The sequence below is a fragment of the Periplaneta americana genome, chromosome 4 (genome assembly GCF_040183065.1).
Source record: "Periplaneta americana isolate PAMFEO1 chromosome 4, P.americana_PAMFEO1_priV1, whole genome shotgun sequence".
Taxonomy (NCBI): domain Eukaryota; kingdom Metazoa; phylum Arthropoda; class Insecta; order Blattodea; family Blattidae; genus Periplaneta; species Periplaneta americana.
In genome coordinates, this window is record NC_091120.1 from 22,873,620 (window position 1) to 22,895,851 (window position 22,232).

Consider the following 22,232-nt stretch of genomic DNA (forward strand, 5'->3'; position numbering starts at 1 on the left):
GCATGCTTCGAAACTCCGTAGAGAATTTTTTGTTTTGTCCCTTTTTTATTTTTACACCTCCTTTTAGTGTAATATAATCAAATAATTTTGCTTGTGTTAATTCATGTTACTTACAGATAATTACAAAATTGGTGAAAATTTGTGGTTCCAGGAAGTCAGGATATATTTTGTCATTAGAATTATAGTTTTTTTTTTTCTTATTTACAATTATGCAGTGCTCGGGAAAAGTGACACAAGTCAGTTTCCACAAACCTTTTTTGATAATTTATGACAACTTACGGAACATCTTGCTCGCTTGGAAAAAAAGAATATATAAGTATGTCTCCCATTACAATAATTCATACAGAAAAAAGTCAAACCGACATAAAACAGTGTAAGTTGTCAATAAATTATCAAAAAAGTTTGTGGAAACTGACTTACGTCACTTTTCCCAAGCACTGCAGAATTACTACGTTTAGGCCCTGATGATCACGGATTTAGATTAGTATAATAATCATATTCCCTTTACAAATTAATTATTGCCAATTATTTAACCGTCAACATATATACTGAATGTTCCTTAGGCAATAGAGTGCAAAGCAGCAGGGATTAATAAAATAATTAACACAGCATTTTAGTATGAAAGCCCCTAATTCTCGTCTTTAGTGTTACTTCCATCTAGCGTCAAAAGTTCCTATTAACCCTAGATGGACCAAGGGAGGGTCAATTTATGTCCACACTTTTTTAGAACTATTGCTATTATAGTATAGAACATGTTCAGACCATGGTGTTCTCATTTTGTGTCAGAAATAGTATAAAGTTAATGATTCAATAAAGAAAATCAACTTTTTTTGGTTTAAAACTTAATTATATGGACCAAATTTCGAAGTGGTCACAAAATAACCCTCCCTTGGTCCAACTTGTAACATTTTTTTTTTATTCGAAGTGATAAATATATGTTATAACAAAAAAAAAGTAAATCCATGCCACTACAGCCCATGAAGAGCAAAGACCGACCAGCTGGCTGCTGGCTTCACGTCCACATGCCGAGGCAGAGGTGGACGATCATCCAACCAGAACGGAGGTATCTTGTGGTTAGCACGATTATCCCCTCAGCCGTCATAGCTGGTTTGAGGAACCGGATTTTCGCCACTTATCGTAGCTCCCCAAGTGCATCACGATGCTGGGTGGGCACCGGTCCATACACTGGCCGAAATTTGATGAGAAAATTTCTTCCCCCATGAGAACTCGAATTAGCGCGCATTCTGTAACGCGAGTCCTAGGCAGGATGCCTTAGACCACGACGCCACGGCGCAGGACTATGTTACGACAATGAACTTATTATTTGTAACTCCAAACATATGTTGTAACAATGGACTTATTTGGAAACCAACATTATTTTACGAGGCGCATCCATAAAGTAACATTCCCACTCGTCGTTGCGCGAAGCGACTGCGTGTACATGATAGAGTAATATCCTGGCATGGCGCATGCTCTAGCAGAACTTCCCGAGTGCTCTCAGTAGCTTCGTTTCATTGGTTGAAGATGGACGCTCCTATTCCAGCTCCCACTGCGTGTGAAGTGCGGTCAGTGATAAAGTTTCTGAATGTACAGGACATAGCGCCGATTGAAATTTATCGTCAGCTGTGCCAGGTCTATGGGCACAAGATCATGAGCAAGCAGATGGTGCGTCGCTGCTGTAGACAATTTTCAGCAGGACGCCAAAATGTGCAGGACGAGGAGCGCAATGGGAGGCCAACCATTATCACAGACGATCTTGTGGAGCAACGCACCATCTTCTTGCTCATGATCTTGTGCCCATAGACCTGGCACAGCTGACGATAAATTTCAATCGGCGCTATGTCCTGTGCATTCAAATCTTTATCACACGCGGTGGGAGCTGGAATAGGAGCGTCCATCTTCAACCAATGAAACGAAGCTACTGAGAGCACTCGGGAAGTTCCGCTAGAGCATGCGCCTTGCCACGACAGTACTCTATCACGTACACACAGTCGCTTCGCGCAACATAATGTTTGCTAGCTGTGGGACGAGTGGGAAAGTTATTTTATGGACGCGCCTCGTACATTGTTGGAATTGCTGTATGGATTGAAAACTCATTTTATAATCAGTGTTATTCTGTCTCTGACCGTGGTCTGATTCAGAAATATGAGCAGATAATTATATAATATGTAAAGTGAATCGGAAGCAGTTTTAGAACATTACGAGGAAGAAAGTTATGACATTTTTGATGAGTGTCTTAGTGAAACTGAAGATAAAGTTCATCAAATTGAAGACCTGGACTGTGATTATGATAATGGTGATAATGATGGGTTTACTGATGAAGTTGCGTCTAAAATTGTGCAACACAAACGAGGAAGCAGAGAGAAGGAGTGTCTAAGAAACAAGTCCAACTGAAACCCTCGCATTCATAGATACTCTCATTTTGATGGGCGCAAATAACTACAACAACCTAGATTACCATGACTTATGGTCCCAAGAGCTTGGAAGGTCAGTATACATAGCCAGCATGAGTCGGAACAGATTTCGTGATCTTCTATCATCAGATTTGATGATAAGAACACAAGGCAGGTTGGAGATCTAATGACAAGAAAACAAACAGGCGGCGCTTTTATCTAGAGGAAATGGAGTTACAACTAATCAAACCAAATGTGGAACATGGTGCTGGAAACATAATTGAACTGCAGAACAATATCATCATGTCAATGGAAGCCATCCTCAAGAAGAAAATCACAAAAACAACGCAGAATTAGCAGCAGCCATTAGGGAAACGGAGATGCCATACATGTAGCAAATGGTTTTGCACCAAGAGTGAAAAACTAAATAAATCAGGAAAAACAACCATTTTTTGTGGAAAATGCAACTTGTATGTGTGTGAGAAACACAGTCAAAAGACAAACACACGCTGTGAGTGTGTGAATGAGGTGGATCAATCTGAATGAAGATGTGAATGATGCATAAGAATTTGTTCAAGCTTTAATTTTCAATAATTAATTTCATTTGACAATTTTCAAGATATAAAACATATTTGTTTCTTAATATATATTATTTCTTACTTAATTCACTCAATACAGAAATAATACTGACGCAAAAATTGTAAATACAACCATAAAGCTAAAATATAATGGTGGACATTAATTAGCCCTCCCTTGGTCCAGCGTGTTACTAAAAAAAGCTTGGTCCATCTAGGGTTAACACGAAAAAACATTAAAGCATAAAGTATTCTAAGGGTTAAAAAAATGACGAAAACCTATTACATTTTCACCGATGCATTTAAAAGGCAACAAAAAAAAAGTTTAGTAACTCTACGAAGATCTGAACTTGCAACCTCTCGAACATTTAGCTAACGCTCTACCACTACGCTAAGAGTTTTACTGCAGTCAGAATGGCATTATAACGAGCAATGGTCGTACTCCACTTGAGAACCTGTTATACAGTATATAGTGTTTGTGTTATAATATTCACTGTTTAAACACTCTGAACGATCTGTCTGTTTTAAATCTCGATTATGAATTATTTTCTCGGAAGATTTTAGTGATTAATAGTTGTGTTCCCCATTATAACTATTAGAAGAATACACGCAATCTTTTGTACAAAGCCTGGCTGTTCAGAGTGCTCACGGAAATACCCGATTCGAACTTGGTATCTCAGATGCCGGCCAGTTTCATTTCGACCAAGTGTACATCTCACTTGACGATATGTGTCAGAGGAAGAATAATTGTTTCTATACATCTGAAGTCTGATTAGTGTAATATGTAGCTAATCGGCGATGTATGCATTGGAGCGGGAAAGGAACTGGCCACTCTACCCCATTATCTCCTGACCTAGGTGTCTCATGAGTGCTGCCTTATTAGTATTACTTAAGAGGTTCAAACCTATTTTCAGACAGTTGACTAAACAACAACAACTCTTATAGGCCACTCATCTCGTGAAACCAAATGAAAACGTGCGCCGTAACTCATAGTAAGAACATTATGGCGGGGATAGTTTGCTAGCTAGCTGCAAGTGGAAGCGTAGCGAGTGAAAGAAGCTTCCCAGTCTACTTTCTTCTTCCTTCACGCATATACTTTTCTATTTGATTTCAGCACTGAATATTTACGTAGGAATGATTTCTGTTGAAGTATAGGGTTCTACAAAAGACCTTTCCGGTTTCGAACACATATAATTTACGTTCTATGAATCTGAGGTGCATGAAAATAGTGGCAATGGAAAGAGAAACTTAAAAAATTTAGTTGTGGCAACATTGTTTTCCTAGTTGGTAATATTGCCTCATAATAGCGAACAAATTTGTTCATTGTTGAGGCGAAATGGCTGCTACAGAGGACAGAAAAGCTTTTTTGTGCTTGATTTTCATGTGAACCAATCAGTTATTAATGTGCAACGGCATTACCGAACAAAATTTGGTGCAGATCCTCCCAGTGGGTCTACAGTCCATAAATGGTACTCTGATTTTAAGGCAAGATTCTTCGCAAGCGGTTGCGATTTCATCCGTACCGACTACAGTTGCTGCAAGCCCTAAAACCAGAGGATAAAGTGCTACGAAGAAATTTCTGCATAAGTATGCAGATTTTAATTGAAAACGATGATGAATTTATTCGTTCCGTGGTGTTTTCTGGCTAAGCCACTTTTCATCTTTCTGGTAAGGGGGATACGTTGAATATCTTTAAGGTAAGGAACTAACTTTTGTATGTTCCTCTTTCCATTGGTACTATTTTCGTGCACCTCAGATTCATTGAACGTAAATTACATGGGTTCGAAACCGGAAAGGTATTTTGTAGGAGCCCTGTATTAGACTATTTAAACATAATTGCTTCTAGTTTGTAACTTCACTGGCGTTAAAAATAAGAGAAAATAATTTATTTGTATATTGTTACATTAAGAACTCCATTTTGAAGATTGATTAATATTGTAATTTAGAGCTAGGTGTAGGATGGCCGGTTATTTATTGTCTGAGTTTTATACTGGACTGTTAAGCTCTTCATTTGAATAAGATCTCTCACATTAACTTCGTCATAGAACTGTGACAAGCTATCGATTTACACCGGCGACGCGGACTTCCGCAGGATGGTCGGTCTTTATTTTCATGAAATCGCCCGAGTATCAGCAGTAATTACACCCATGAACACTTCGCTACGTTATCGGCAATTTACATGTATGGTATAATAAATATACACGAGTGAGAACATACTACTTATGTGGAGAAAATGTCTTTGGTTTACTCAATTATAAAGTTAAACACTTTATTTTATTTCACTGAATATTAGATTTACATCTTAATGACTTATACTTAATTATGCTTTTCGGAGAGATTGAGTTTCAATTTCTTATTAAATTAATAAATTTCTTATGAAAAAGAATGAATTATTGAATCACTGAGGTTTAAAGTGGCTAATAAAATTTACGTCCTGCGCCGTGGCGTCTTGGTCTTCTAAGGCATCCTGCCTAAGACTCGCGTTATGGAATGCGCGCTGGTTCGAGTCCTCATGGAGGAAGACATTTTTTACGAAATTTCGGTGAGTGTGCCCACCCAGCATCGTGATGTACTTGGGTAGCTACAATATGTAGCGAAATCCGTTTACGAAAGCCAGCTATAACAGTTTAGGTCAGGCCTGCAGAACCCGTAAGTAGGGAAAATATGACGTCAGCCTCACTCCTCTTTATTGGGGATGATCGACTTCCGCGTAGAGTTTTTACATTCTCTGCCTGTGGCGGCACTGTAATTCTCAAAAAGGATTGTAACAAATTCATTGTTTTGATAATGCGTTATCTCGTTTCAAGGTTTATAATTATGCTAGATTTCCTGTCGGTAGTTTCTTTGAGATTTCTTTGCACCTAACCTGCTTTAGATTTTCAAAACTTTCCTCCTATCATCACCTACGCAAACATAAATTTATAGCATTTAAGTAATGAACCTTGAAAGTCACTATTAATTTCAATTCAATATGAACACAACGAGTGACGTCCTTAATTTTACAGTATATAAATAAATATATATATATATATATATATATATATATATATATATATATATATATATATATATAATATATAAATAAATAAATAAATTTGTTAATAATGAACTTACCTGAAAGTTTATGCATTCCATAATTCTTAATATGGGCTTTGTTGAAATGTGGTTTAATATTGAAATGACGAGTAGAAATAAATTGGATGGGACACAGTAAACAAGAAATTCTTTCGTCTTCTTCAACAACAAAATAATCATATTTCCATTTCCTTTGGAAATAGTATTTCTTCACGGGTTTAGATTTTGCCATGTTCCAGTTCTCTTTAAATTGCAGTACACGTATTTTGTGTGTGTGTATATATATATTTTTTTCATTTATTTATTTAGCTAGAGTCCGTTACAATCTTGAATGACAGCATTGACTAGTAATAGGACGATATATACATAGGTAGATCTTGTTACATTATATGCACACATACATTTTAAAATTTATTTTCATGTTTTTTTAACTTATTTATTTCCCTCATTTATTTTTTTCTTACTTTCTAAAGGTATGTTTCTAAGGATTTTATTATCTGTTCATTTGTAATTCTTGATAGCGTATTGTATACCTGACGCCGCGAGAATGATGCAGCCGAGCGTAACTAGAACGTATGACCGCACTAGTAGAAAAGGTGGGTGGGATAAGGAGGGGTGGTAAACCAGTCGCTCTAAGGAGCTACAGTTCTGCAAGTCTGGTTTAGGTGATCATCGTGCTAACGACACGACACGTCCATTCTGGTTGGATGATCATCCACCTCTGCTTTGGCATGTGGATGTGTGCCAGCAGCCGACTGGTAGTCTGAGCGTAGGCAATTGTGTATGGGTTAAGAAATTTTGCTACTGACCTTCAACTTTGGAATCTATCAATTTACAATTTTTACAGCATACACACAATATTCGAAGGTATATTTTGTTTTTTAGATTATCTTTCTACCTGATATACTTGATTTTATAAAAATATTTAAACCTGAAAAATGTTAATTAAATTTAAATTAAAAACATGGGTGCTTTAAGAACCTTTTTTCAGAAACCATTTGCACTATAGGTTGCTAACGATTCAATCATATTTTCAATACAATTGGCCATATTTGCCGCCATTTTTACCACATCTATACTAATAATAAATCTGTAGCCGAAATTTTTCTGGTAATTTTCGATTTTCCACAAATAATTAGTCCTAACATATATAATTAACCACCCTGAAACCGAAAATCGCTTTTTTGAAATTTTTGTTTGTATGTCTGTCTGTCTGTATGTTTGTTACCATTTCACGCGATAATGGATGAACGGATTTCGATAAAAATTGGAATATAAATTATGTTCGTCGTAACTTAGATTTTAGGCTATATGGCATTCAAAATACAATATTTAAAAGGGGGTTATAAGGGGGCCTGAATTAAATAAATGGAAATATCTCGCTTATTATTGATTTTCATGAAAAATGTTACATAACAAAAGTTTATTTAAAAATAATTTGCGATAAGTTTTATTCCTTGACAAATTTTGATAGGACTGATATTTAATGAGATAAATGAGGTTTAAAATTAAAATAACTGTCATCTAAGGCCGTATAATGAAATAAAAAACGAATGACTTCGTCTATAAGGGGCCTTGGACAGCAACAATCGAAAGCTATGAAAGATAGCCTACAGAGAATGTTTCTGTGTTTGTATGAAGTATGTAATATTGAAAGCTAAATTAACCGATTTGTATAATTAATTACTTCACCATTGGAAAGTGTAGTTTCTCTAGATGGACATAATGCTATAATGTTATTACAGTAACTTCTGATATAATACAATGTAATGTAATATAATATAATATAATATAATATATTATAATATAATATAATATATTATAATATAATATAATATAATTAAGAAACATGTTAAAGGAATTGTCATTGCACCAAATGAGTGTCTCTGGACCAAAATGATCGCATTTTAAATATTTGGATGCAATTTAAATTAAGTAACATATTAAACGATTTATCCTTCTATCAAACACGAATGTTCCCTGGATAAATGTCCTATTTTAATTATGTAATTACTTTATATTTATTTCTAACGGGTGCAGCGGAGCGCACGGGTACTGCTAGTTATGAATATTTGTTCAATAGAAAAAAAATATTTTCTGTCCTGAAAAAACTATTTAAGAATATTCAACATTTTTAGCTGTAAAATCCATAATAATTTTGATAACTACGTGAAAGTGGCCATACTTCTTTACTTCATAAATAGTAGTGATGCTTAGTGGTGCGTACAGTATGTTCATACCAAATAAATTGGCATAGCTTCTTTACTATCCGGAATTGAACCCATATTAATATGAACATTTTTACTCGTAACACTTCAAAATTCATAATAATTATCACAATTGATATTTGCCATTCATCTGCAGTATAGCGTAAGTCCACAACTAAATGAAACACAAGAGAAAGAAAGGGCAAGTCGATACGTGGGGAACATAAAACTTCACTTCGAAACCGTATTTGCAGGACTTGTAGCGAAAAACGCTACCACACGAATAAATTTCTTACAACTAAATAATGAACCCTTCTAATATGTACAAGTACTTATGGATTATGAGAAATAATGCCTTCGTAATCATGGGAACTACGATCGCGCTTCAATTTGTTGTCATATCCGCATTGTTTTCCTGTCGAGTATTTCTGTACGTACCCTAGCTCGAAACCACAAGCTGCAATGGAACGCAAGTCAATAAGCATGAGATGGGTTAAATTCCTGGTTTTCATGACGTTCTAAATGGAGGTGGTTATCAATTTTGAATATAATCAATTCTATAGTTCAGAGACTGAGTAATTAAGAAATGTATTCTTGCGACATTTGCCAAAACATCAGATAATAACATTTATTCCCACATCTCATCAGGAGAGACAAATGAGTTTGTTGCTGTCAAGAAGATACAATAATACAACCACTGCCTGCTGGATCGCATCGGATGGTTGCTTAGGGCTGGTTCACAATAAATCGGGAACGGAAACTACAACGAGAACGAGAACGGAAATAATGTTACAATATGTTTTTTTTTAATGTGAGCATTCACAATAGTTAATTGTGAATGTTCCCATTTAAATACATTTATTTTTAACATTATTTCCGTTTTCGTTCTCGTTGTCGTTTCCGTTCCCGGTTTATTGTGAATCATCCTTTACACTGCCTCCTCAATCAACGCTCATGTGCGAGTAGCCGCTAGGTGGCAGATAGTGCACATCATTATTGGAATAATGTTAATAGCTGTGTGCACTATCTGCCACCTAGCGGCAAAATTACTTTGATTGAGCATAAAGTGTACTCAGCCATAGGATGCGATCCAGCAGGCAGTGAATACAACACTTTTTTCTAAGGAAGGGTATGAACAAATTTTACATAACCTTCTAACGTTATTTCCATATTTATATTTTGTTTTTGTTTAAAGAGTTACATAAGTCTTCCACCCATAAAACATACGTATTTTATATTTTATTTCTCCTTATCCTAAAGCCCTATTTATATGACATTTTATATGTTTGATGGCTAAAATTTACTCTTCGATCTAAAAGAAAAAATATTTGCCTACATAAAAAAATATTGTTGGAATTGTGAATTTTCTAAAGTTTTATTTTGCCAGTTGTACTTTTTTTTAAAGGTAACATTCTTATTAATACACCCTAGCACACTAGTTAGAATATCTGTAATGTAAAAGGAAAAAAAAAATGTTTTTCTTCATATATTTAAATTTTTAAGAAATGTATTATTTTTTTTAATTTCTCTTAAAGAAAGAGGCGTTAAATATTGAGCTGCAGTTCGTTGATCTTACTAAAGGTACGGTCACACATCGCTACTTTTGCAGCGCAACTTTTGTACTGCAGCTGCAAAAGTTGCGTGTCGTGTTCACACGTAAGCCAAAAGTAGCGCGCTGCACGCTACTTTTCGTGCTGCGCAACCCGAGTGCTGCAAAAGTTGCAACTGGAGGTTGCGAGTCTGTTCACACGCAAGGCGCTACTTTTGCAGCCGCAGTCATGCTGCAGGTTCCAATCTCCGTGTTGACTTCTCAATATACATTTTGTGGTTATGTTCGCATTATTAAGAAACTCATGCGAAAGCTTCCTATCTATTATTTGCTTTTCTGTCGTATCTAGTATTCAGAAATTGACATTATTTTTACTATAAAGCTTTTAAAAACGCCTATATACTTAAATGATAACCAACAGTATATTCACGTAATCAATGTTGGCAACCCTCCTGTTTGGAACTACGCTACGGAAAATTTTAAAAATGAATTATATCGTCACCAATTATGCTCAGACTGTGTTGTGTATTTAATAACTGTTACAAATAACTTATTTTCATCACATTTAATATTAAAATATATCCAAACAATAAAAGTATCATTGGCACATTTGGGTGGCAACACTGGTTGCAACCGCAGCAAAAGTTTCAACAAAACCGATATCAAAAATGCTGCGGCTGCAACCCTGAGAACCCTGTTCACACGTCGCTACTTTTAAGCTGCGCGCAGCATGGAAAAGTAGCGGGCAGCAGGTTCGGCAGCCGCTACTTTTCGGGTTGCACCGTTTTTCACACGTCGCAGTACAAGAGTTGCGCAGTTTTTTGTACTGCATCGCTGCAAAAGTAGCGACGTGTGACCGTACCTTAAGAGAAAGGGTCATGCAAAAATTTCACGTAATTATCTAAAAATTGTGGGAGATATTATTTAAACAGTTTTGAAAAATGCAGTTTTGAGAAAATTAGCGATAAAATTGCAGATTTCTGGCTGGCATTGTGCTTGCATGACAGGGCATTTTAATGCGTAACATGGCCAGTTTTAAAGATATATTGCAATTTTTTTCTCAGATATAAAGCTGAAAGTTCATATTAAATTACCATAAGAAAGAGTTAAATACATCTAAGATGTTGCAGCAAGCAAACTATGTCCACATCGTCCAACTCTATGCGGGTTGTTATCGATCTCGTATGTCTTAGACCATATGGTCTGTCACAGTCTGATTCCAAATTTTTTCTTAATCTACCCAGGTTTTGACGTTCTCATGGTAGTGTCACTAGGCGTGACGTATTCAAAATATATTGAAATAAATTAATAAATTGTTTTAAAATTCTGCGCTCTCTGTTCTTTAGATATATGTTGCTTATTCTGAAAGAAACAAAACAATAAATTAATTTGAAGGATTGGATATAACTTGCGTATTAAGAAAACGATACTATAGGAACTATAAGAAGGGCAAAATGACTCGATGAAACATTATTCAAGACTGAAATAAACCAGAACTTTGAAAACAGCGTCGCAGCAACTTGCAAGGTCATAAATGGACATTTTTATATAATATATTATTTCACACATCAATGTGTATTTTAAAGCATAAAAATGAAAATTCACTTGCTCTCCACCATATTAAAATCATCCTCTCCCATTATAATCCGTAATAATAATAATAATTATTATTACAATTATTATATTATATTATATTATATTATATTATATTATATTATATTATATTATATTATATTATATTATATTATATTATATTATATTATATTATATTATATTATATTATATTATATTATATTATATTATATTATATTATTATAATAATTATTATTAGTATAATTATTATACTCATGACAATATAAGGTCGGAGACAGCTGGCATATTTAATGCAAAAAGCTCAGAAAACTATTACTTTAAATCCAATTTTAATCCACTTTATTTATTATAGAAGAAAATAATTAAAATATGTCTTCATAAACCTATTGATTTTACATCTCAAAATTTGTTTCTAGACTTTAATGTACTTAACGTAATACAAATTTATTATATTGTATTAATAAAATTCATACATAAAAATCGAAATAATTTTGAATTGTATTCTCATAGTTATGAAACAAAAGGTATGAATTCTTTAAGATTGTTTGAACCAAAATGCAACACTGTTGCAGTATTTAATCATAGTAGTAATTTAGGCCCAAGATTATATAACGAATTTATATTTAAATATCCTAATCTTGTCAATTCTAATAGTTCTAGTATTAAATTTAAAAAGTTATGTATGGATTTTATAAAAATTGAAAAATTGTAAATTTATATTTATATACTATAATTGCACAGTAGACATAAGACAAATTGTATTGTATAGTTATTAATTTCAATTCAGGAATCCGCCTCTGAGCACGAGTTCTACTCTTTCAGGGGCGAGCTAAAGTTTTTTCTGTATATATTATATTTTATGTTACAATTATTAGCAAAATAATAAATAAATTACATCGGAAGAGTTGTAAATCGCTATCATACACAAACTTTATTTCGGGTATATAAATGAGAAAGATTCTTGAAAGATAGAAGATGTATTTGTTGCTTCTTACTCACCACGCTGATATGTGTGTTTGTTTTCAGTGACGTATTATGAGGAGTTTTCAGAGAATTATCAGCTGTGATGTAGAGCCCAGTAAGAATTATAATCCACTCTTCCTCCTCTCACAGTGCATCACGCAATCCAATTCCGAAGCAACGTTGAGTGTACAAGGTTTATGTTCATTCCGCGAGAAATGCCTCTTTCATGGTCCACGGCTAGAAAAATATGATTAGTTTTGTACATTTGATCTTGTTTTATGATTCCCACTTTATAGCTATCGTTCTGCGATGAGAAAGATCGGTGAAATTTCGCCGTCAATAAAAACAACAGAACCAAAGGACTAAAGTTCCCGAGTTAAATTCCCGATCAAGCCACGTGGAATCTGTATCGGAAGGAAACTAAGATTCGAGAGAATATCTCTACTTTTTCCGTCTTCAGGTTTCGGAGAGTTCCATTGGGTGTTGCCCGTCGGTCTGCAGTTAATGAAACTTGAAATATAATCCTGTTTAGTTTTTTGGTGGCAAAGAAGACTATTAACTTACAATACTTGTAAATCGTTGCACATTTATCTTACAATTTTCCATAATTCTATTGGACTTTCTCCATAACTGATAAATTCACACGAACTTCTCTTACTCGATGAAGTAAGCATAATTGTATAAAATAAACTAGGATCCTACTATTCTGATATTATATTTCGGTTACTACTTCACAGCATTCTGCTTTCGAGGAAAAAGTTATTGTGAAAAAAACATGGGGAGATTTGGAGTCCACCGCTGTGGAGTAACGATTGGTGCATCTGACCGTGAAACGAGCGGGCCCGGGTTCAGATCCTCGTTGGGGAAAGTTACCTGGTTGTTTTTTCCAGGGTTTTCCCCCCAACACATTAAGAGCAAATGCTGGATAACTTTCGGCGCTGGATCCTGGACTCCTTTCGCTGATATTATCACTTTCATTTCATTCTCAGGTTATATAACCATAGCATTTGATAAAGAATCGTAAGATAAACCAATTAACGAAAAAAGAGATATTTGAAACACAAAATCTCCAAAACATAAATGTTGGTGTTAATAATTTAATAACAAACATAAAAAACAATCCGTTTTCAGAATTCTACGTTGGAAGGAATTAGAAGATTCAAAAAGCATCAAACAATAAGAAAATGAAAACCTCCCCAACAGATATGAAGGGTACACGGGAATAACGATCAAGGTCCATTTTAGAAAGTTTCGAGAAAAACGAATTTTAAAGTTTAAACACTTAATACTTAGTTATGTGTGTATTTAATAGAAATTGACGTAGTGGAATGTCAAGAACGATGATTTCTTATTACTAGCTAGACCACATGATAGTACTTATTTTCCACTATAAGATAGCATTATTTACTCAATTTCGATTTTTGATGGACCTGATCGCTTTTCCCGTGTACCCTTCATATACTACTGGGTGTTCAGTTCAAAATGTGTCTTGGCTCGCTGTATGCCGTCATGTGGCTAGCTGATGAGCTTAGAGAATTCAATCTTCCTACACTTCCGCAGCTCAGGTGTATAATCTAAGAGGCAGAGAAGTTGGCTAGCAAGTACGGCGTTCATTCTGAAGAGTACGTGCCGATATGTACTGTAACGCCGGTAGTGGCAGGATTGTGAACTGTTTGGAAATACGTACTGTCGGGATATGGGGAGAGGGTTAAGACGATTACTTACGTATTTGTTGACATTAACTTCGACGGTCAACATGGACACGGAGCATTTGATTTGTGTTGTGGAATGTTGCCGTACGCAACCGATGATAACAAATACCCTGCGTACGACTTGCCGGCGCAAAACACAGTTCGAAAGAGGTTATGGTAGCACACAGACCGTACAGACCGCCATCTGTTGCTACGACGTTCAAGTTATACCGTACACGTTCTCAAGTTCAGATTGAAGAACGCCTTAAATAATAGGCAACTTCTCTGACATATAAACTGAAACTCGCTTCAAATCGGTGACCCAACAACAGTGACGTCATGACACACTTTGAAATGAACACCCAGTAGTAACCAACAAATATACTAGTAGAGCCAGAAAGTACCCGAACTTCGAATGGCAACGCCATGCTCTGTAGGCAACTTCTCTGCCTTGTCCGTATGGTATGTAGCCTTCAGGCGTATAGACCTTCACATAAGTTCATCGCATGTACACACTGATTACGAATTCAAAACGACCAACATCAAATTGGCATACTTTAAAACGTGTCAATATAAATGAACACTACACTCATCTCACACGTATATAATACGCAAGTTTTAATTTATTTCAAATGTCACATATGCGAATGAAATTAATATTTAATTACTCGTACATTAAATTTTCTTTAAGAATGATTATTATAGTACAATACGTAAGATTATCAATATTATATCATAATGATGTCTTGATTTTTAATCATTAAATTTATTCAAATATCTATACATATCTTACGGAAGTCAAGAATCATCTGATAAACAATCATACATAGAAGATTCCAACAAAACAAATTGTACAAATATGGCTTTCAGGTAGAAGCTCCCTGTGAAGCAACCAACAGATTTGTATATTCGTTACTGTAGGTACTTTAACAGAAAGCCACAATTTAAGTCACACAGAATTGTGTGCACCCAAAGTTGGGTTTCTGGCGTCTTGTCAGCCCATTTTGAGTTGTGTGGATATAAAAGGAAGAATTGTGATTGTGTTGTGTATAGTTCCTGAGGTAGCTCAGTCGGTAGAGCATTCGTGCTCTAAGCGAAGGGTCCCGGGACCGATACCTGGCCCTGGAACAATTTTTGCTTGCAATTATTCAAAACAAATTGTATTACATACAAAATATACATTATTACAACATTGCAAATATTAATTACAACATCAGCAATACTTGCATAAAATTCACGTCAACTGTATCACATATACATAAGTACAAACGTTTTATATTTTATCAATTTTATATATTAATAGTGCTATGCAACAAACACAAAATATGTAACATGAGTTCTATGTATTCTATATTTGGGCTATATTTTATTTTTTACGTATTACATTTTCGGCAAGTCAGAAAAAACCATATAGCCTATAAATCGGTCAAATTGAATACATTTCTTAAAACGATATTAGACTCTTACTACATATAACTCATGATTTTAATGATTTATTGTTATGTTTATCACAGTGAATTATATTGGACTTACGTTTTAGATATCGTTATAATATTTGAATATCCTGATCTGTATAGGCGAAGACGTTCATATATTTTATTTAGTAAGATGTATTAGCAAATATTAATTTGCGACAAATGATAAATCACATGATTGAGAAACTTTAAATAAATTTATAATCTTAAACTGATTTATCTGAAAAATCAAAATGAATTGTAAGATTACAAAAATTGATGAGAAAATTGAAGTTAAACGTGTAGTCGAAGACTTCTAGAACTTTGGACGTTTCCTTAGACCAACACTAGACTAGTCCTATCTTAAGGATGTTTTCCTGACTGTATGGTCAACATGAAGACAACACAGGACAAGTGCAAAACGAAGAGGAGACCCAAAATCCCGTGGAATGTAGATAAATGTCCTCTCACGCCGGAGATCAAACCACGAACAGGTTGATCGGAATGCGTACAGAGCCGTAGCGACGGACATAGAAGAGTCGTCATAAATATCAGAATTCTATCAGAGCTGGAATGTATTCCTGGATCTAATGTTTGAAACCAAGCGTTTCTTTCTGAACGTGTTGAACTGCTGTTGAACTTCACGGCAGGAAGTCGAAATAAAAGATTCCCGTTGATGAGAATATTTTATGCAACTCGAGTGCCACCGGGCACTGAAGTTGTGGAGTGGAATTAGTAGCTCAAGGCGATCGGCTTAATGCGTTTAGTATGTCAGTAACTTCACCAAGACCTAAGTGGTTTGTGAAGTAAAGTTTTCCAAGTTGACGTCCTCTCAAAAACCAAAAATAAAAGCATAGGAAAATGCTCTAAAAATTGGCATCGCATACAATTCAGCAACAAATAATACGCTTGCAGATCATCTTACAAGAGAAACAGGAGTTCTCCGTAGTCTAGGAGATATCAAGGTAGCTAGTGGACCAGAGGTTCGTAGATCGAAGCCAGGACGAGGGCGATGAATTTTAAAATGCGACAAAATCCTTAGCGTGGCTTCCTCCGGGAGGGAGGAAAAGCTCGAAGGTCCGTTTCGTAGATTCATAGCACTAAAAGATCTGTTCCTGATAAGAGGACTCCAAGAAAAATTTGTCCACGTTGAATTTCGAAGCTAAATGCAGTCAACTTTCCATGTTCACGTCTCTCCGGCTTCTCAACTAACACACTATATCAGCCGTGGCGAGAACGTGACTCGCGAGACATTGTGGCTCGCAGTGATAGCTGTGCATTTCGCTTGCTTCTAACCTCCACCAACCCCCACCCTCTCACTCACTGGAGTCAAACTCCTTTCCATTTGTATTTGTCTCTGACCTGCGAGTGGCATATGTCTCTCTCGAAACCATGTACGAAAGTTCCAAGTAGGATGGGAGGACGCATCTTTTTGCTGTCAATATGATGAGGATATTAAATGTATGATTTGTTCACAAGTATTACGAGGAAAACGGTTGTATAACATAAAACGGCATTATACTACATGTCACTCATGAAACATTAAAAGGTTAAGTATTACTGTTGTTGTTGTCATCATCATCATAATCATCATCCATCATCATCATCATCTCTGTACGTCGACCCTTTTTCAGCAGATGTACGAATAATGCGGTTAGCTCTTCAATTTGAACTCACTGATTTACTATGTGATGTCAAATGAAAGCTAAATGTAAGGACTTGACAAATGTTGAACTTTTCAAATCTTTACCAAAATATAAATATCCGAAGCTTCGTTCTTTCGCTTGCTCTGTTGAAGCCATGTTCGCTACAACTTAAGTTTGTGAAAAATTATTTTCAACAATTAAAATAGTAAAAACCAAATTTAGATTACGACTGACAGACAAATACCTTCGTGATCAACTACGACTGGCAGTAAGTAACATAATTCCTGATTTTGAAACTTTGTCGCAGAGACATTCTGAAGACAGTTAATTTTAGGTTGTGATATTGTTCATTTATTGTTCATTTCTTTCTTCGTTACACTTACTAAACATTAGTTTGTAGCCTTGTACTGTATAAAATTATATTTCAGTGCTTGACGTAGGAAAATGAAAATCCGTTAATAAGTCAGATAGTTGCTTCACTTCCCCTTCGGGTGTCCGCCTCCCTCCATAGGTGCTATGCACATTGCAGGTTACACAGTGGCTTGGCGCACGATTACATTTTCGCCAACGCTGCTCTATATGCATTCCTGGATTCGTTCATACGTGCTACAGGCTGGATAACCTATTTCATAGCCATCAGTAATACAGGGTGATTTACGAAGGTCTCCTCCGGTTTATGAAAGTGATTTCTGAGGTTATTTGGAACAAGAAATATAAATAAATTAATGGGATTACATTCATAATTACGGAGTTGCGACACACTTTCGAAACGCATCATAGTGAATGGAGTGTTTGTTGCCATAACTATGTGCACCTTTAGATTATTGCATCTAGGAGTGAATGAAAGACATCATGTATTAAGTTAAGGTACAAACAAATACCTTACTATAATAATACCGGACAGCTAGCAGTTTTGCGTGCGAACGACGCTGGTGCTGCTACCTACCTGCCGGTGTGGAGATACTCACGAAACAAGCTATAATCAACTGCAATGTATATTGTTGCTGGGCTAGTTGATAGATTTATTAATTGGTGCTGTGTTAAAATGTCAGGGTGTATGTGTGCTGTTTATAATTGTGACAATTGCAGCATTACAAATTGTTCCAAATCGTACTTTCGAGTCGACCTGGTTGGCGAGTTGGTATAGCGCTGGCCTTCTATTCCCAAGGTTGCGGGTTCGATCCCGGGCCAGGTCGATGGCATTTAAGTGTGCTTAAATGTGACAGGCTCATGTCAGTAGATTTACTGGCATGTAAAAGAACTCCTGCGGGACAAAATTCCGGCACATCCGGCGACGCTGATATAACCTCTGCAGTTGCGAGCGTCGTTAAATAAAACATAACATTTTTTTCGTACTTTCGATTTCCGACAGTTCATAAAACGTGAGTCAACAAAATTCGTTATTAGGCCTAATGCCTAATGCCTTTGTCTCTGTGTTGATAGAACAATAAAAATTAGCTTTTTTATTTAGGCCTAATAAATGAATAGAAGTTAAAATATATTGGAAATTTTAAGGTTTTAGCAAATTACGAGTAAGTTTTATTGTTGTCTACATGCCTTTACTAATTTATTATTACAAGCATCAGAATATTACCATTTTTATTTTTGCAGTTGTCAGCAATGAGTATATAAAGCATTATTGTAAATTCATTCTTAATGTTGGAACTGATTTTGTCTCACTAAAGCAAAGAAAAAATATGTAACAATTAATAATTACGGAAAGTAATATGAAGTATGCAATATTCTCATAATATTCAGCTCTGATATAAGGTAATAATTTTACATTAAATATTATTCAACATTTCTTAAGTGTTTCATATATAATTTCACATTAGTAACTCACGTTTTAAACAATAGTCCGAATCCCGCTATGTTAATATTTGTATATGTGGACGTAATTCCATCCCCCTCCGCTAGGTGTCAGGTCCGCGATATTTCGCACTCACTCCAATGCTACTAGTATACAGCTGTCCGGTATTATTATAGTAAGGTATTTGGTACAAACACGCGAAGAGTTGTTTCAATTATGGGGATGAAATTATATAATAAGCTCCCCAGTCAATATTACAAATTACCAATCAATAGCTTCAAAACTAGATTTTACAATTGGTTATTAAATAATCCTTTTTATTCTGCTGCTGAGTTTTTGAAAACACAAACTTGTATAAAATTGTTTTTTAATAAATACATTTAATTGCAATTAGTTACAATTAATTAATACATTAAGGGTGAACTGCTTTCTTCAATTTAAAAGTTCCAAATTATTTCATGTTTTCATTATATTATTTACATTTTATTGTTTCTTTTATTAATGTTTTTTAATGTATTATATGTTTTTCAATGTATTCTGACGAAGCCTAAAACTATATGTCTTAATGACCAAAATACATTTAATTGAATTGAACGCATTCTCGTTCCCGCGCCTGCGAAATGCTACACGTGCGGTTCATACTCGTGCGGATCGCTGCCTTGAGACTCAGGTCGACATTTTCGAAAATGTGATTTAAATCGACTCTAAATGAATACATAGACAATTAATTATTTGTGTTTTAATTACTTTTTTAATTTTTGTGTGTAAAATCCTGAAATTACTGTAACTCCGTTTATTATGAATGTGATTCTATTAATTTATTTACTTTTTTGTTCCAAATAACTTCAGGAATCACCTCCATAAACCAGAGAAGAACTTTGTGAATCACCCTGTATAATACAGACATATAACAAAATCCAGGGTTTCAATTCTCACCCAAGCCATTATTGTGTCTTACGCAGCGCTGCTTTTTTTTTTTACACCGCAGGCCATCCCACGATTGTGAGGACGAATATGCTGATCCGAAGCATGGGGCCGATATCTGAGCTGGACATGGTAAGTAATGCATGTTATAGCCTACAGAATAACGTTAAACCGCAAATCCATGCACTGGCAGAAATTGCCATTTTATAAAAATGTGTAAAATATTTCTATTTTATTATCAAATATCTGCAAATTAACATCCTAATTATTTTTTTCCTTGAGTATATGATATGTAGACTTCGTGGAATTGCCACGAGAATCGTAAGGTTTACTGCGCACGCGGTATAGACTGTATGAGAAGGAGGCCTGCAACGGATGAAGTATGCCTCTGATGTAAACACTGAGCAGTATACTGCGGTTACAGTAAAACCTGTATCCTGCATTCAAGAACTATAATGAATGATCATTGAAGTAGGAAATGTCTAAAAATGTAAATGCACAATTATTTTATAGTGAGATATATTAACTCTTAAAATTTAATGCGAGATATATCATCCTTGAATATGTGCATTGCAGTGAAGAGTTACGTACATTTTGAGCGACTGTAAAGTGACCTCCTCCGATGGTCACTTAAACAGTTTTTATTTTGGGAAAATGTACGTTCAACATCACACGATGTATTACTTACATATTTGATGAACGGAAAGTCACTACTTTTTAGTATACCAACTTCAGATGTCTTGTCGTGACCTGGTTACATAATTTATAATGCGAAGTTGTGAATAGGCAGAATTTTTAGCAATAATGTTTCTCAACTTACATTTCATTTTTTCTGAAATTAGTGAATTGTTATTTTTGATAACAGTTTGTGATACTTTATCCACTATATTAAGGGCTTCTGAGAGTTGTAGTTAAGATGATTCTAACAGGATGATGCTTTTGGACACGATTTTAAAATCATAATCAATGAACAAAATATCTTCCAATAGCTGTTCAGAAGGCAATGATTTTACAGCTGCAACACCGGAACTGTCTGTGCTATCCAATGTATCATTTGCCTCCATTATTTTGCCGTAACGTTCTGCATAATAATTAACAGCATCCAACCACGTTCCCCAACGGGTCAAGACTGGCTGCGAGGGTAAGGGTATTCCAGGGGCAATTATTTGGAACAGCGACACTCTCATTGTATGTTTGATTGAATTCTTGTCTGCACTGAACAAATGTTAAGCTTTGACTATTCCAACCACAGTAATGCAAAAACAAGTGCTCACATAGGTATACATTAGCTGTAGCTGCTCTATCTATTTGGACCGGTCACAACTCTTAACATGAACTGCTTATACTACGAGACCGGGCGGCCGCTCACCTCCTCTATACTACCGTACATCGGCAACCTGATTGCATGCTGCGAGTGGCAATTCAACGAAGTCTAATGATATGAGTAGCGTCCAAAATTGAAATGGATACCGGTACCACAGATCAGTCTCCTCAAACGTGTTAAACAAGTTTCGCGCCAACTCTGAAGGCTCATGGATGAAGAAAGGGAAGATGTATTATTCCAGCCGTCAACAATAAAACTCATAGTATTTCCCTTTATGTATTTGGTTCTGGAAACCGGTACTAATTTGTAATTAACATGGTTAGGATTCTAAGGATTTAACCTTTTCTGCTCTTTGTAAACTATCTAGAATATTTTAACACAATTGAATCGGACGGAGATAAAAGGAACTAGTCAAAATATGCAGTTTTGGGTTATGCAACAATTTGAACAGCGGATATCATGCGCATCGAACGGTGGAAGAAGGAACTAAGACTTTTAAAAATTCTTTTGTCTTCTATAACATAAAAATATAACATTTGAGTTATTAGTGTGATGTTTTTTGCTTCTCCTGAAAGGTTGTGAAAAGTGACATTTCCTTTTAGCTCCGTCTGATTCAATTGTATGTTTCATGCATTCTGCCGTAAAATACATGAATCTTGTATAACCTAAAAAAAGCTAAATGACACATAGGCTATAAACCTAAAAAGAGCCAAACGAAGCATAAAAACCAAGAAAGACTAAATAGAGAAAAAACTAAAAAATATAAAACAATATACATACCAGTAGGTCTATACAATTACGTATATTTACAATAATAATGTCTTGAAACGGTAAACAATATACGAAAGAAACAAATAACTATAAAAATGCAGTTAAATTTCGAGATTAACACATTGTTGGCTACATTCAATTGTTGAATCAGACATATTCTAGAATCTTGCATTATTTAATTAGTTCTTTGCTAGCGTTTCACAGACGTGGTTCAATAAATTTTTACTTCTTGGCACAGTTATAGTGTACACATGCCT

General features: G+C 35.2%; 1 protein-coding gene across 3 annotated transcripts in view; it reads left to right on the forward strand.

Annotated features, from left to right (window-relative positions):
- LOC138697592 (gamma-aminobutyric acid receptor subunit alpha-6-like) overlaps window positions 1–22,232 on the forward strand; it is a 115,068-nt gene that overhangs the window by 70,161 nt on the left and 22,675 nt on the right. For all 3 annotated transcript variants that reach the window (XM_069822965.1, XM_069822967.1, XM_069822966.1), the window contains exon 3: window positions 19,945–20,012. In XM_069822965.1, coding sequence (XP_069679066.1) covers window positions 19,945–20,012 — 68 coding nt within the window. The remainder of the gene's footprint in view (window positions 1–19,944; window positions 20,013–22,232) is intronic.